The 16,598-nt window shown below is 42.1% G+C and overlaps 1 protein-coding gene across 2 annotated transcripts in view; it reads right to left on the reverse strand.

Annotated features, from left to right (window-relative positions):
- Positions 1 to 411: 411 nt before the first annotated feature.
- TESPA1 (thymocyte expressed, positive selection associated 1) overlaps positions 412 to 16,598 on the reverse strand; it is a 32,919-nt gene continuing 16,732 nt past the window's right edge. The window contains exons 6-11 of one of the 2 annotated variants that reach the window (XM_043882326.1): positions 16,055 to 16,091; positions 15,680 to 15,778; positions 11,097 to 11,305; positions 8,541 to 9,346; positions 6,852 to 6,945; positions 412 to 984 (exon numbers count right to left, since the gene is read on the reverse strand). In XM_043882326.1, the coding sequence (XP_043738261.1) occupies positions 773 to 984; positions 6,852 to 6,945; positions 8,541 to 9,346; positions 11,097 to 11,305; positions 15,680 to 15,778; positions 16,055 to 16,091 (1,457 nt within the window). In that variant the 3' untranslated portion in view covers positions 412 to 772. Of the gene's footprint in view, positions 985 to 6,847; positions 6,946 to 8,540; positions 9,347 to 11,096; positions 11,306 to 15,679; positions 15,779 to 16,054; positions 16,092 to 16,598 lie in introns of both variants that reach the window. The other variant, XM_043882327.1, reaches the window with a different exon arrangement.

Consider the following 16,598-nt stretch of genomic DNA (forward strand, 5'->3'; position numbering starts at 1 on the left):
TATTAACATGTATATATGGAATCTAGAAAAATAGTACTGATGAACATATTTACAGAGAACAAATGGAGATGCAGAGTAGAGAATGGACTGGTGGACACAGCAGGGGAAGGGCAGGGTAGGACAAATTGAGAAAGTAGCATATATACATATATATGTAGGTACATACACACACTATCATGTGTAAAATAGATAACTAGCAGGAAGCTGCTGTATAATATAGGGAGCCCAGCCTGTTGCTCTGTGATGACCTAGAGGAGTGGAATGGAGTTGGGGAGGATAAACAGGGAGGGGATATATATATAAAATTATGACTAATTTTCATTGATATATGGCAGAGAACACCACAACACTGAGAAGCAGTTATCCTCCAATAAAAAAAAAACTAAAAAAAGAAGAACAACAGGAAATTGGTATGGTGGAAGACTTCCTGGAATTTAATTGGGAGCACAGAGGGATGAGTAGAGGCTCTGAGGGAATCCCACTGTAGATTGCACCAAGGTTTCAGAGCCTGAAAGTGGGAATTGTCTTTCCTCATTTAGCTTGAGCCTTTTGAGAGTATTCCAGTAGCACCCTTGTTTCTCGAATTTGATTATCCTTCAATCTACTAACTTCCCTAGGCAGTGTCGAAGCTTGAGAGAAAATTCTTTGTCTAGGTTACCACTGTCCATGTCATATATATCATGTATGCTAATACCCACATAGAAAAACCAAAGTGCAGAGAAATGAAGTGACTGTTTAAGGTCTATCTCTGTGCATACTCTTCATGACAGCATCAGGATGGAGATTCCAAGTCTCTCACTCTGGTCTTCTGTCTGGTGTACCATCTTGCTTTTCTCTTATTGAGGTCAGGAGTTTGCAGGGCCAGGGAGCAGGAGCTGGATGTTGGAGGCTGTAGAGCCTCCTGTGAGAAGAGGTGGGAATTAGGCTCTTCTGTGAACTCCCTGCTGTCAGAGCATGTGTTGTGGTTGTGGTGGTGGTGAAAGCCTGCAATGGAAATTTAAAAGAAACACATCAAGCTTTTTTAAAAAAAACTGAAGTATAGCTAATTTACAAATGTTGTGTTAGCCTCAGGTATACACCAGAGTAATGCAATTATATAAGTTCGCTTAGTTGCTTAGTCGTGTATGACTCTTTGCAACCCCATGGACTGTAGCCCTCCAGGTTCCTCTATCTATTCAAGGGGATTCTTCAGGCAAGAATACTGGAGTGGGTTGCCATGCCCTCCACCAGGGGATCTTCCCAACCCAGGGATTGAACCCAGGCCTCCTGCACTGCAGGAGAATTCTTTACCACTGAATCACCAGGGAAGCCCACACAGATGAATTTTTTTTATTCTTTTACATTATAGGTTATTACAAGATATTGTTTATATTTCTCTGCGCTATACAACAAGGCCTTGTTGTTTATCTGTTTTATATATAGTATAGCGTGTATTGGGCTTCCCAGGTGGTGCTAGTGGTAAAGAATTTGCCTGCCAATGCAGGAGACGCAAGAACTGGTTCAGTTCCTGGGCCGGGAAGATCCCTTGAAGTAGGAAATGACAACCTATTCCAGTATTCTTGCCTGGAAAATTCCATAGACAGAGGAACTTGGTGGGCTGCAGTCCATGAGGCTGCAAAGTCAAAACTGAGCACCTGAGCACACACACACAGTGTGTGTCTGTTAACCCTAGACTCCTAAAGACCTCTCCTGCTCCTCCACGGCTCCCTGCGGGAACCATAAGATGGCTTTCTGTGTCTGTGAGTTTGTTTCTGTTTTGTAATTAAGTTTATTTGTATCATGTTTAAGCTTCCACAAATAAGTGATATCATATGATATTTGTCTTTCTCTTTCTGACTTATTTCAGTTAGTATGATAATTTCTAGATTCATCCATGTTGCTACAAATGTCATTATTTCATTCTTTTTAGTGGCTGAGTAATATTTCACTGTGTATATATACCATATCTTTTTAATTTATTCATCTGTCCATGGATATTTAGACTGCTTTCATGTTTTGGCTTCCCATGTGGCGCTAGTGGTAAAGAACCTGCCTGCCAATGCAGGAGACATAAAAGATGCAGGTTCAATCCCCAGGTCAGGAAGATCCCCTGGAGAAGGAAATGGCAACACACTCCAGTATTCTTGCCTGGAGAATCCCACGGACAGAGGAGCCTGGCTACGGTGCATAGCATCGCAGAGAGTCAGACACAACTGAAGTGACTTAGCAGGTATGCATGTTTTGGCTATTGTAAATAGTGCCATTGGGGTGCATGTATTGTCTTGAATTAGAGTTTTCCCTGGGTATATGCCCAGAAGTAGGATTGCTTGATCATATGGTACTACTATTTTTAGTTTTTAAAGGAACCTCCTTATTGTTTTCTATAGCAGCTGCACCAATTTGCATTCCCATCAACAGTATAGGAGGGTTCCCTCTTATCCACACCCTCTCCAGCATTTATTTGTACTTTTTGATGGTGGCCATTCTGACCCATGTGAGGTGATATCTCACTGTGGTTTTGATTTGCATTTCCCTAAAAATTAGCAATGTTGAGCAGCTTTTTATGTCTTTGGAGAAATGTCTATTTAGGTCTTCTGCTCATTTTTGATTGGGTTGTTTGTCACATCATGCATCTTTGAGACAACTGTAGGTACTGGGTTGGTAGAAACTTCCATACCCTACCTGGGGAAATGTTTCATGATCTTTAAAGTTTCATGATCTTTCAAGTGATCTTTAAAGTTAATTCAGCTCAATGTTTAGAGTTATTAACAGTTCACCTGTACTTCTATTCTTATTCTTTTGTATAGATTACTGAGCACTGCTGGAGAAAATGACAAAACCATTGCCAATCCATGTTCTGCAATTTGAATTGAGCCCTAACATTATTCACCAATTCGACTACTGAGATATGTTTCTATTATTTTTGTCCTTTCGCCATAGTGGTGATCTCAAACCTTTATGATCCTCCTCAGATTTCCTGCCTCACACTTTTAATGATGATCTGACAGGAAAAAGGGAGAAAAGAGTAAGCACACATTTCTTGACCTCCCCTCCAGATGACCAATGTAACTAGTCACGCCTGTCCTTTTTCATTTCCTCTCATCTCAGAGATCTGTACCTTAGTCCCTGGCTAAACTCTCCAAAAGTGCTTTGGATCTCAGCTCATTCCCACTCTCCACTGACCTCACATCGTCATTTCCCTACCCTTCTGAACCACGGTCCCCTGCACTCTATTGATTCTTTTCCTCCAGCAAAAATACATGCTTAAAACTTCATCATCCTAGGGAAAAAAACACAAAACACTCCTTAGAGACTCTTGATCCTTTTACCTACTTTGCTTGCATAATTTCCTATTCATTTTTCACATTAATATTATAAAGCCCTGTCACACAAATAAAAATACTCTTATCAAGTTTCCTAATCATTTTCTAGTGGAAAATCTAGTGGTCTAATTGCACTGTCTTTCCTACTGGATATTTTATGACATATGTTACTGAACAGGACATCCCCCTTCTTGAAACATTATTTTTGTTGTTGTTCAGTCACTCAGTCATGTCCAACGTTTTGTGGCCCTATGGACTGCAGCACGCCAGGCTTCCCTGTCCTTCACCATCTCCTGGAGCTTGTTCAAACTCATGTCCAGTGAGTCGGTGATGCCTTCCAACCATCTCATCCTCTGTCATCCCCGTCTCCTCCTGCCCTCAATCTTTCCCAGCATCAGGGTCTTTTCTAATGAGTCAGCTCTTTGCATCAGGTGGCCAAAGTATTGGAGTTTCAGCTTCAGCATCAGTTCTTCCAGTGAATATTCAGGGTTGATTTCCTTTCTAAAGTTACTGTGTTTCATTGAGTCTGATAAGCTATTGTTTGTAAGGCTTATGATTATTTTCAAGGAGGCGTGTGTGTGTGTGTGTGTGTGTGTGTGTGTGTGTGTGTATGACAAAACTGTATATCTTACGATTGCATTGGCTGACAATGTCAATTGTTAGATGCATTCTATTTCAGACATATTCAAATACAGAAAAATGCACATCTTAGAATAAGTGAAATACAGCATCTCTAACCACAATAACTCCTCCTGTAATGAAATTCTATCACCCTAGCAGGAAATAGAATCTATTACTCATTTGAAATGTGTAACTCATGGAAACTTCCTCTCTGGCAGAGCAATTCCAATCTTTCTGTATACCTGACTTCTAGGAAAAGATGGGATATGTTTGAGAGAGGAACTGATGTGCTGGGTATTTCATGAATTGTGTAGAAAAGTATAGTCATATAGACTCTGCACAGCCTGCTTTGCTGGACGTCTTGGCATTATGTTTTTCTTGTGTGAGGCTGACATCTGCTGGACAAGTAACACTTGATCAGAGCTTTGTATTTTAGAGTAAATTAAAATTTTTGGCAGTGAAGCTTAGCTGTGGTGCATATACTCCACGTTTTCTATTTGAATTTGGCAAGTTTGGCAGTTAATTCTCTTTTCAAATTTTGTATGCTGTGGTTGAGTCTCAGTGAGCTTGAGAATGAGAGCTCGCCTTTGGGGCATCTTTAATATGTGAGGATAAAGCCCTTTCTTTAAACTAGTTGTTCTTAACCCTCATCGGGTGCCAGAATCACTGTGTGTGATAGACGGTTTATAAACATGGCCACAACAACCCTCCCATTCCACATGCCTTTTCACAGTGTGACTTTGCCACTCCTATTAAAAAAGTAAAGCATGTTTTCCTTCCTTTTGAATCTAGATTGGCTTTGCAATTTAATTTGAGCAATAACATGTGGTTGAAGGGGCATTGTACAACTTACAACACATCCTTAAAAAGAGACATTGCAACTTCAGTTTTTGCTCAACATTCCTCAGTTAAGACTACTGAAGAATGACTCAACCCCCATGGAGAGAGTACCTGGCTGGCAGTGAGCACCAAGATTCAGTACCAAGGTCAGCACCATTAGGGTGAGCCCACTTTTGACCAGGTCCAGCCCAGCCAACGAGCCAAAAGCAGTTGCATAAGTGAAACCAGATAAGACAAGCAGAAGAATCCCCCCAGCAAACCCACAAAATAGAAATAATAAGTAAGTTTTTCTTTAAATCACTATGTTTTGGGTGGTTTATTATACAGCAACAGATGATTGATATCATTAGGAAAACTTTTTAAGAAGAATAAACAATAATAATGCCCAAGTTCAAATCTAAGAGATTTATATTTAGTTCTATTAGGTGGAATCCAGGAAATAAAATATATATTTTTAAAAAAGCTTGCAAGATTGGGAATCACTGATCTAAATATTTTATGCCCATAATTACTTTTTCTAAAATCTCATCATCATCTACAACAGCAGCATCATAACAGTTACTCCAATAATTCACAGTTCTTTCACATACTCCTTGTCAGTTTTCATAGGAACAAACAAAAGTTGATTTCTGCAAGATTACTGAGCTAGTAGGAGGTAGGTTATTTGACTTCATATCCTAAATTTTTTTCAACTACACATAGTAGATTGCTGCTTCTGATATTTACCTCTTCTGTGAGTGACTGATACCTACTAGTTATGTACCTGGAGATGAAGGTAATGGGCATGAGAGAAAATAAAGTGACTAAAACCACAGATAATTAGAATTAAAGAATTTAGACTCATAAAGACCTTTGTGATTCAGGACCAGTAACAATGAAATTTCATGTTAATCAAAATTTGGGTTAACAACTGGTTAACAATCAACAATTTCATTAATATCGGACTAGGAAGTGCAGTAAATAGTAATAAGACATCCAAAATGGAGAGAACCCTAAGCAAGATGATTCATTTACTTAATTCAAGAAAGATTTCAATTCTTACTCTCTTGTAAGAACTCTCTTCTCACAGAGAATTCTTATTCTCTGTGGTCCTAGGGAATAGGCAGTTGTAGCACCAGGAGACTAATTTCTGCTTAGTTTAAATATAAATCTTTAGCAAGAATTAAAAAGAATAAAAAATACCTCTGAAAGAATTAATGCTTGAAATTCACCTCTAGAGGAAAGACATTTTAGCTGCAGTAATTACCTACATAATATTCATGGTTCTTCTTTGAGGAGGGAAGGAAAGCTTATGTATATCAAACCCGAGCTGCAGGATAGACCTCAAAGCTTAAATGAACACAGCTGTAAGATGCATTAAGGAATTTTGCCTAAGTCCTATGATTTAGGCTGATTAGAAAGCAGCTAAAAGCAGGTGTGAGGGTATAAATCTCCATGGTTGGTTTTCACCTGTTGCAAAACGACAATGCTTCTTAAACTTCAATGTATAAGCAAATCACCTAAGGATCTTAGTAAAATTCGATTCATCAGATATAGGATGGGGAAGGGCTGGGATCTCACATTTCTAAGGATATCCCAAGTGATGCTAATACTGCTATTCTGCAGACTATATTTTGAATATTAAGGTAATACAGAATTTTCTCCCCAAATAACAGTTTTCAGACTGTGATCATCAAAACAATGACATCAACATCACTTGAGAACATGTAAGAGATGCAGATTCCCAGGCCCTGTCCAGACCTATTCAATCAGAAACTCTGGCAGTGAGGACCCAGGCATCCGTAGTGCCTCAAGCCTTCCAGGGGATTTTGATGCTAAAGTCTGAGAGTCACTGATTTAGAGAAGTATTTATCCAGCCATAATAGAATCACCCTACCTAAGAGCTTAAAAAAACAACAACAACAACAACAAAAAAAACCAAAACAGTCCCTGGGTTCCATTAGGAGGCAGGATGTGGGACACTTCATTGTGAGTATTTGTAAAAATCTCAACATGTGCTTGCAATGTGTGGCCCAGTTTGAGAACCAAGAGAGACAGAGAGAGAGAGAGAGAGAGAGACAGAGAGAGACAAGAGATCCACTCACTTACTTCTGGAGTCTTCGCCAGCAAAAGTCTGGTAGAGGTGGTGATGTCCAGGTCTGCTGGGCCAGTGGCTGTCCTCCTCCTCACTGTTGCTTTGCACCTGTAACCAAGGTCCCCGCAGAGCTCAGTCAGCACCAGTGGTGGGGAAAAGTGCAGGATGGCAGGCGACATAGGGGAAAGAGGCTGAGTGTACTTGAGTAACCTGGCCTCGTCTCTTGCGGTAGGAGCCCGGCAGTGAGGAAGGCAGGGCCAGCTCTGCGTTCAGTGAGGAAGGCAGGGCCAGCTCTGTGTTCAGTGAGGGCTGGCACACATGCAAACAGGACTGCGGACCATCACGGCTCCTCTGTGTCAAGGGTTTGACAGATTTTCCTCAAGACTCTGGCACTTGGTCGTAGCACTGTCTATAGACCCAGGCAAGAGCAATCCCGGGTTTTACAGAGCTCATGGGATGACGAGTCAGTGGACCGAGAGAATGTGTCCACTTTGATTTTGCACTAGCCCTTCTAGACCATGCTCTGGATGCCCACAATCCCCTCCCCAAATGCAACTCAAATGGCCCCAAGCCTATTTCAGGGAAATGCATTGGTTTTGCCTGGTGTCTGTTCTCTCAAGGCTGGCCTTTTTCCTAGGGTATGCACGCCTAGGCCTGAACGATGACTGGTAGATGGTTATATGGGTTGGTGGGGGGGTTGTGGGGGCTTCCCAGGTGGTGCTAGTGGTGAAGAACCCAGCTGCCAATGCAGGAGATGTGAGAGATGCAGGTTCAAGCCCCAGGTCAGGAAAATCCCCTGGAGGAGGGCATGGCAATCCACTCCAGTATTCTTGCCTAGAGAATCCCATGGACAGAAGAGCCTGGGTAGGCTACAGTCCATAGGGTCGCAGAGTTGGACATGACTGAATTGACTTAGCATGCATGCACACATGCAGGGGTTTGCGGCATTTGAATATGCCAGCTGGGGTGTTCACACATGGTGTGCAAAATCCCTTATGGTGCGGGACAGATGTGGGTATGGGAAGAGAAGGAGATAGAGGAGGGAAGGGCCAGGATGGCTCTGCCCACTCTGCCATATTCTAGCACTGAAGTTATAAGAGTGAGAAGTCTAGATTTGAATCTGAATTTCTAGGTCTTCATGGTTATATACTTGCCAAGGTAGAAGAGATTTTATATAATCATGTTTAGTCTAGTGTGTAACTGACCTCTATCTGTACTCTTGTGTGTATCCCACAAATGATAGGGGTAGGTGTGTTTGATGGGAAATTTTAGTGAAGACCAGCCTGGAAGAGGAATTAGAAAAATAGTGACAAAAACTGGGTGCTCTTAAGAAACTGGGTCTATTTCTCTTTCCCCTTTCTTCTATATTAATTTTGGTTAAGTTGTATCTGACTCTTTGTAACCTCATGGACTGTAGCCCTCCAGGCTCCTCTGTCCATGGAATTCTCCATGCAAGAATATTGGAGTGGGTAGCCATGCCCTTTTCCAGGGGATCTTCCCGACCCAGGGATCAAAACTGGGACTCCAGCATTGCAGGCAGACTGTTAACCATCTGAGCCACCAGGGAACCCACTTTCAAAGGTTTCTGAATGTAATTCAAGACTCGGTATATCTGACAAGGTGGATATATTTTAACCCAAGGGCAAGAATCCAGAATTCAAGGGCAGGAATGCCAACCTCTCCCTCACTTTCAACCCGCTCACCTCCGAGTCCAAAGCGTCCTGCCACTGCTCAGTTAGGGATCGGTGCATTTCTGTTCCCTCTGGACTCTGTTTCCATTTCTGCTGGACGATGGACAGGTCCAGTGAGCTAACCTTCTTGCCCATGGGATTCTTCTGAAACAGACTCCTTCGTGCTCTGCTCTTTCTTGTCCAGAAGGCACCATCCTGGACCGAGTGGGCCTCCTTACTGCTGGCCTGCAGCCCCCATAGCTCTTTCTGATCCTGCACAGGGTCTGTGCTCCACTGCAGATCTGCTCTGGGCAGAGGATGTGAGCAACATGGTATCCTGAGGTCAGAACCCAGAGTTTCTGAAGGTTCTTGCCATGTGGACATCCCCTGCTGTGTTTCGTCTTTAAGGCAGAGGATGCATGGGCAGGAAGAAGGAGGCAGTTTTGTGCCCTTGGTAGGGGGCATGGGAGCTCTCCGGGGGCCTGGTCCAAACCCAGAGTCTTGCTGGAGGACCAGCTTCTCTCCTCGCACTCTGTCCATCACCTCCCACACCACCTGGTCCAAACTGTTCCTTTTGGGAGTATGGTCGGGTGGGGACAGTCTATCTCGTGGGCAAGTGTACAGGCACATTTTGGAGATGGCTTTCCGGAGGCGCTCTCTGGGTGAGTGAGGTTCAGGCTCTGGGGACAGAATCTTGATGGATGGCATGTCAGCTGGGTTGCAATTCCAGAACATGTGGGATGGTGTGAACTTTTGGACAGGTGTCTTAGACACATAGGAGTAGAGACAGAAGAAGGCATCTGCGGTGACGGCCAGTGTCTGCACTTGCTTAAACCTGCCTGAGTGCAAGGGGTGAAGATGGTGAGTCGAGGAGTCATCAGAAAACTACTTCTTGAATTTTTCCCTTCAATAGCTTTCCTAAAACTCAAAATTCAGAAAGAAGATGCCAATTTCTCTACCAGCATTTCTCCCATTTAGATTTCTTAGACCTAGGATTCCCTTACTTGATCTTCTTGACTTTTTGACTCTTTATCTCCAGTAGTCTAGAAATTAATTCTATACAGGATGAAAAACTTTTCCATATCTTGATTTAGCATATCCTTTCTGCTGTCAATATACAATGGCCTCTATCACTATGTTTGCTTCAGTAGTTCCCAACCTTTTGGGACCAGAGACCAGTTCCATGGAAGACAATTTTTTCCATGGACTTGGGTTAAAGGGATAGTTTCAGCATGATTCAAGTGCATTACAAAGTGCACTTTGTTTTTATTATTATTATGTTAACTCCACCTTAGATAATCAGGCATTAGATCCCAGAGGTTGGGGACCACTGCTTTAGATGACAAATGTGACTAAAAAGGGAAAAACTAACATTGTGTTCTTAGTAAGAAAACTTTAGGGTTATGGAAATCTTCTTTGATAGAAGCAAATTTGAGAGATAGCAATTACTAGGCAATGGACAAGGGTAGAGAAATCTAGATGGTCTATATTATTTCTATTAGACTTTGCTTCTCAACATGTGGTCAGTAGTTCAGTAGCATTGGCGTTACTTGGGAACTTATGTTAATACAGAATCTCAGACTGTATCCCATGCATCTGAACAATATCCTTTCATAATTCATATGCGCATCCATGTTTGAAAAGCATGTGATAAACCATCTACCCATTAAACTGGAAGAGTCCTAAAGGCAAGATCATGTTCCTCTTGCCTAGCTGCTGTTCTTCCAGAATTTAACATCTCTACCTGGCACATAAAATACATTCAACAAAAACATCCTCAATCTTTAGGGTGCATAGGAATCATATAAAGTGCTTGTGAAATACTTCCACTGAAAATCCTTATGTCAGCAAATGGAGCTCAGGAGTATAATTTTACCAAATTTTAAAGCTGAATCTATACAAAGGATCTGAAACAACATTATCAGGAACACCACTATGATGGGGGGTAGCGTGGGCTGTAAAAGAATATTATTTGAAATATATTCTAACATATAGAATAAAATAGTCTTTCCTCCCTCATCAAAGTAGAGAGGCCCTCTCATATCTTTCTTCAGTATGGAATTGGGACAACTTAAATCATTGTTTCCCTAGATATGGAAAGATTACACATAAGGATCATTGGTGTGCTTACTTAAATATTCCTGAGCCCTTCCTTCTCTGGAAGAAAAGCCAATGAATATGAATGCTTTATAAACTCCTGCACAATTTAACATAATTAACAGAACTGCTGTCCTAAATGGAACTTGTATTAATGTAATGGCTATAAATGGGGAACATTCACTAATTCCAACTGAGAAATAGAAAATGGTGACAAGATTTAAAGTTATCAGTCCAATTTGATTCAGTGAAAAGAGAGAAGATCTAAAAGAAAGTCACTGTGATACCAGGTCTCTTGAAAAGTCTTCGAGAGAGAGAAGCAAAACTCAAAGTTCTCCATTCACTGAAGACAACATAGGAAGAAACAGACACAACAGACAAAGGGTCAAGAGAAGCTAACCAGGAGAAAGTAGGATTTAGAGCCATTGATCCCTGTTATGACTGTCTGGAGGCTGAGAGAGGAGTAGAGCACGGGTCTGTGCTAACACTCACTGGCCAGCATGAGGCAAGGGTCCTCCATCTCAATCCTCCGCACCTGGGACTTCAGGAAGAGCTGGAAATCAATGCCTTTGGCTTGAGAGGGAGTGGTGAAAAATCGAGCAGGGATTCGAGAAGTGTCTTTGTGGTCCTCCTGACCAAAGCCCAGGCTGAAAAGGACATCTTCCGCATCTTCTTGCACCTTGTCCAGAATCTCTGAGATGCTGAAAAGTGGGGGTTTGGGTAAACACAGGAAGCTTTGAGAAACAGGGTAATCCAGACTATCTAATAAAAGTGTGAGGACACTGAGATACCTTTCTGGCCATTTCTCTGTCTACCACTGCAACCCAGAAAAGCTTTCACTTCTCTGAATCTAAATTCTCTTGTCTGAAACCTGGGAATTACAATCTGGCCTTGGTTTAAAAATTGAACGTGATTCTATTAGAGTACTTCAAACAATTGATTAAAATGATTACAGATGAATGAAAATTTGCTATGAGAGGGATCCGAAAAATCAAAATCAGTGTAGTTGCAAAATGCTCTGTGGCTGTGTTATTAACCAGCCAGCTCCCATTTGCTACATGATAGAGCTGGCTTTTGCCAAGTGCTTTGTAACTTGCACCAGCTTGCACCAGTGGTTGGTGGACCAACCAGGCAATGAGTGTGTAAGCAACACAGAACTCATTTTATTCTCACCCTGAGGATAAAATTGTATCACTACAGCTATGTTAGGTAGGCCTGTTTATAGCACAATTTCAGGATAGAAGCCCTGCATGTGTAGATCAAACACTTTCTGTCTCCAACATACGTCTATGTGGAAATCGTTGCAGCACCAGGCTGCTGACACAGGAGCTCACTAACAGGGCATTCCAAACATCAGTGAGAGCAGGGGAGCTGTGAATTATTTGAGGCTTCGACTAATCACTGTTAATCTCTTCGGAAAGGATGCCAGGTGTTCCAAACTGTTTAAGTAAACACTCTTGTTTAAGTAAAAGCTGGATAATTGGAATCCCTGGCCCTATTCTTGTGCGTTCCTCCTCACTGCTAATTTCATCTCCATGATCCCGAGTTTCCTTATCTGAATTGTGGTCCTAAGACTAGATCCCTGAGGAGGCAGGATATCAAGGCGGCAGAAAAGGAAGATGCTGAGCTCACTGCCCTCAGTGAACACACCAAAAAATACATCCACACAAGGAGCAGTTCTTGCTGAAATCAGACTGGATGGAGACTGGCAGAAAGACTCTTCGACAACTAGGCTATAAAGAATGATCTACAAGGAAGTGGGTAGGAAGAGAAGAGAAATGATCAGGTCAGGATCTGCATCCCTAGGAGGGGACACAGAGGAGGAGGGGGGTTCCCAGAGGCTCAGAGATCCTCCCTGGGGAATGGATGGTTCAGACCACAAATTGGGCACCATAGCCCTCGAGTCTGATGCTGGGCAGAGGAGTCCCATTCGCTAGCTTGAAAACCAGTAGGACTAACAGGAGGGCGGTAAGAACTGTGCTCGCAGAGATTATGCACACACTTGCTTACTCCTGAAACAGGGATGAGGAAGCAGATTCAGTGTGTCTGGGACTCTGGCCAGCTTCCTGCAACCTACACTGAGCATCACTCCAGCTCTTCTCACTTGCTAGTGCGGCGCTCCGCTAGGGTGGAGGCCCATCAGTGAAGACTGTGGAGCTGTGGGGTATGCAGCTGGCTTGGACCCTGCACAGATCTGAAACGGGCGATGGCAGCTGTTACTGTTGCTCTCAGAGGAGGCAGATCAAGAATGGGCTGAAACTCTAACTGAATGGGCCAGAACTTCTCCAGAGTGTGCCCTAGCCTGCACTGGGTACCTGCTCTGCCCTTCTTGCTCTAGCACTGTTCCCCTCCGGGGCGAAGGTAGCAATGCTGGGATGGGGGAGTGCATACACTGAAAGGAAGGGAACCAGCTCAGACCTGACCCTCGGGAATCCTGCTCCAAACACGTAGGACACAGTCTTGCCCTGGATAGGGAACTGTGAGTCACCGAGCACAGAGCCCTGGCTCACACCTAACTCTGGCTCTAGCCAACACCCTCACCCCCCCATCTCTAGCTGCGCTTCCCACTAAGGTGATAGTATATGTAAAATAGCCAATGAGAATTTGCTCTAAATCAAAAGGAGCTCAAATGTGACCTGTGCTCATTTCAGAAACAGCTCTTTTATAAAGCTACAGTCATCAAAGCAGTATGCTACTGGCACAAAAAGAGACACACGGATCAACGGAACAGAGCAGAGCCCAGAAATACACCCATGCATGTACAGTCTAGTATTCTATGATACAGGGGGAAAGAATATACAATGGAATAAAAGACAGTTTCTTCAATAAATGGTTCTGGGAAAACTGGATAGCTGATGTAAAAGAATGAAATTAGAACATTTTCCTACCCCATAAAAAAATAAACTCAAAATGGATAAAGACAGTTCCATAAGAATAGAAACCATAAAACTCCTAGAAGAAAACACAGCCAGATCACTCTTGAACATAAATCATAGCAAAGCTTTTTTCGATCTGTCTCATAAGGCAAAGGAAACAAAAGCAAAAGTGAAAAAAATGGGACCTGATTAAACTTAAAACATTTTGCATGCAAAGGAAACCATTTACAAAATGAAAAGACAACCTACTGGATGGGAGAAAATATTTTCAAATGATATGACTGATAATGAGTTAATATAAAATGAGCACATAGCTCATATAACTCATATTAAAAAAATAAAGAACCTAATTAGAAAATGGGCATAAGACCTGAATAGATATTTTCCCAAAGAAGACATATAGATGGCCAATAGACATGAAAAGATGGTCATCATTAGTGGAATATTACTCAGCCATAAAAAGGAATACATTTGAGTCAGTTCTAATGAAGTGGATGAACCTGAAGCCTATTATACAGAATAAAGTAAATCAGAAAGAGAAAAACAAATACCTTATATTAACACACACACACATATGGAACCTACTGGCAGAGCAGCAGTGGAGACGCAGACACAGAACAGACTGGGGACGCAGCGACAAGGAGAGGGCCGGACGAGCAGCTGAGAGAGTGGCGTGGAAATACATGCATCACCACGTGTAAAACAGCCGGTGATTTGCTCTATAAGCCAAAAGGAGCTCAAGCCTGTGACCACTTAGAGGGGTGGGACGGGATGGGAGGTGGGAGGCAGGTTCAAGAAGGAGGGGATATATACCAATGGCCGATTCATGCTGATGTGTGGCAGAAACCAACACAGTACTGTAAAGCAATTATTCTCTAACTAAGAATGAATAAATTAAAAACAAGAAAATCAAGGGAAAAAAGATGTGGTATATATCAGACATAAAAAAGAATGAAATAATACCGTTGGCAGCAACACAGATCTAGAAATTATTATACTAAGTGAAGTAAGTTAGAGAAAGATAAATATCATATGATATTACTTACACATGGAATAAAAAAAAAGATAGAAATGAACTTATTTACAAAATAGAAATAGACTCACCGACACAGAAAGCAAGCTTATGGTTACCAAAGGGGATAGCAGGGGATGAGAGATAAATTAGGAGTTTGGGATTAACACATATACACTACCATATATAAAATGGGTAAACAATAAGGACCTACTATACAACACAGGAAACTATACTCAATATCTTGTAATAATCTATAATAGAAAAGAATCTGAATAAGAATATATATATGTATATATATATATATGTATATTTGAATCACTTTGCTGTACATTTGAAGCATTGTAAATCAAATGTACTTCAACAAAAGTTTTCTTTTAAATGCAGACATTTGAGTCTCGCCCCCAGAGAGTCTATGTGTTAACTGAATTGGGGTGTAAGGCTCAGTGAGTACAAATCACTAAAAATAGTAAATAAGCTAATAAGTCTGAGAACCAGGTTTGATATTCAAACTTTGACTCCAAATTCCAAACAATTTTTATAATAGCACACTAATTCTCATCATTTTCCACCTTGTTTTAGAGTTATTGGTGTGTATTTTTCTTTCACCCTATAGAATTGTTGAGCTCCTGCAGGCAAACTTTTTATCTGCTTAATTTTCAAATTCTATACCGTCATTGCCTGGTCTGCATTTGGAGATACAAAATTGCTTGAATGAATCAATATTTTATCACCTCAATCAATCAATCAATGGATACATTTATTGACTGTTTTGTTGTTGTTCAGTCACTAAGTCATGTTCAACTCTTTGTGACCCATGGACTGCAGCATGCCAGGTTTCCCTGTCCTTCACGATCTCTGGCAGTTTGCTGAAATTGATATCCAACTGATTGTTTGCTGAGAACTTATTATAAGTCCTGGAAATGTGATGGGACCAATATTATACTTCCTGGTGTACAAAGTCCAGGGGAGGAGACACCTGTACTTTCACACAGCAACCAGCTCTGAGTAGTAGATATCTGTGCATCCCTGCTATTCTTGAAGCACACTGTCACCCTTGTCAAGTGTGTGACTGCATAGAAGCGCTAGTAATATATCCCAGAAAAAAACCGGCAATGGTTCTCAGTTCCAGTCTCTTCTGCCTCTCATCTTCCGTGACCTTACACCCTGCCAAACTTGGTACCTACCTTGAACTAGTCTTGTTGGTCCCACCAGTCACGCTGCTGGAAGCCAAACTGCAGCCAAGATCTAGTAGCTGTCCGGGCCGGGATGTCTCCAGGAAGCTCCTGCAGGGATCAATGCTGAAGTCACACTGATCTTGTGAGCAATCAGTCTGTGCTCTGGCTTCTAGACATGCCCTGTGGGCACAGTCACTCCCTGCTGGGCATGTTTGAACCATCTACTATAAAAACTGAACCTATGGTCTCATTTCTGGTTGGAAATTTCACTCTCTATTATGAAACTGCAGCTCTTTGTTTTTAATCTCTTGGACTCTGATGCCCACCCCAATTCAGTAGCTCCTGAAAGAGACATCACTCAGGCTGGCTGAAGCTAACACTTACCTGGAGTAGAGTTTGCTGCTGGCGGCCAATAGTGTGGCTGGACAAGTAACAGAAAGACACAGTTAGAAGGGAAAATGAAAATCATCTGAGCTGCCTCTCTGAATTGAAACCTCAGCCCCTTCTGCTCCTCTCTGCTACTACTGCAGGCCCATAAACCCTATGAACCCTGTTCTTTAGGAAAGTATATGAAGATTATCAAACATAGACCTGGAAGGGGGACAAACACGGCAGAGAAAAACTGGCCCCGAGCCTCTGAGCTTCTGAACCATGCCTGGTGTCCAGACAAGAGTTTCTCTGTCCTGAGGAGGACAGAGTCATTCAGGCCCCCAGGCTAGCATTTCTGTTTCACCACATGTGTCTCTAAGGGTCCCAGAAGACACTGGTGGGTTGCTGTACCTCCATCCTTCCTTTCAGCCTTTATCTTCCTCCAATGTAATCTCTCTCTTACACCCAGTGCTCAGGCTGCTTGGGGCTTCTATATAGAAAACCATTTCAAAGATGTCTGGGCAGCCAACTTTATGGTGATTTTGTGTATTATCTTCCT

Source organism: Cervus elaphus, chromosome 22, assembly GCF_910594005.1.
Source record: "Cervus elaphus chromosome 22, mCerEla1.1, whole genome shotgun sequence".
NCBI lineage: Eukaryota > Metazoa > Chordata > Mammalia > Artiodactyla > Cervidae > Cervus > Cervus elaphus.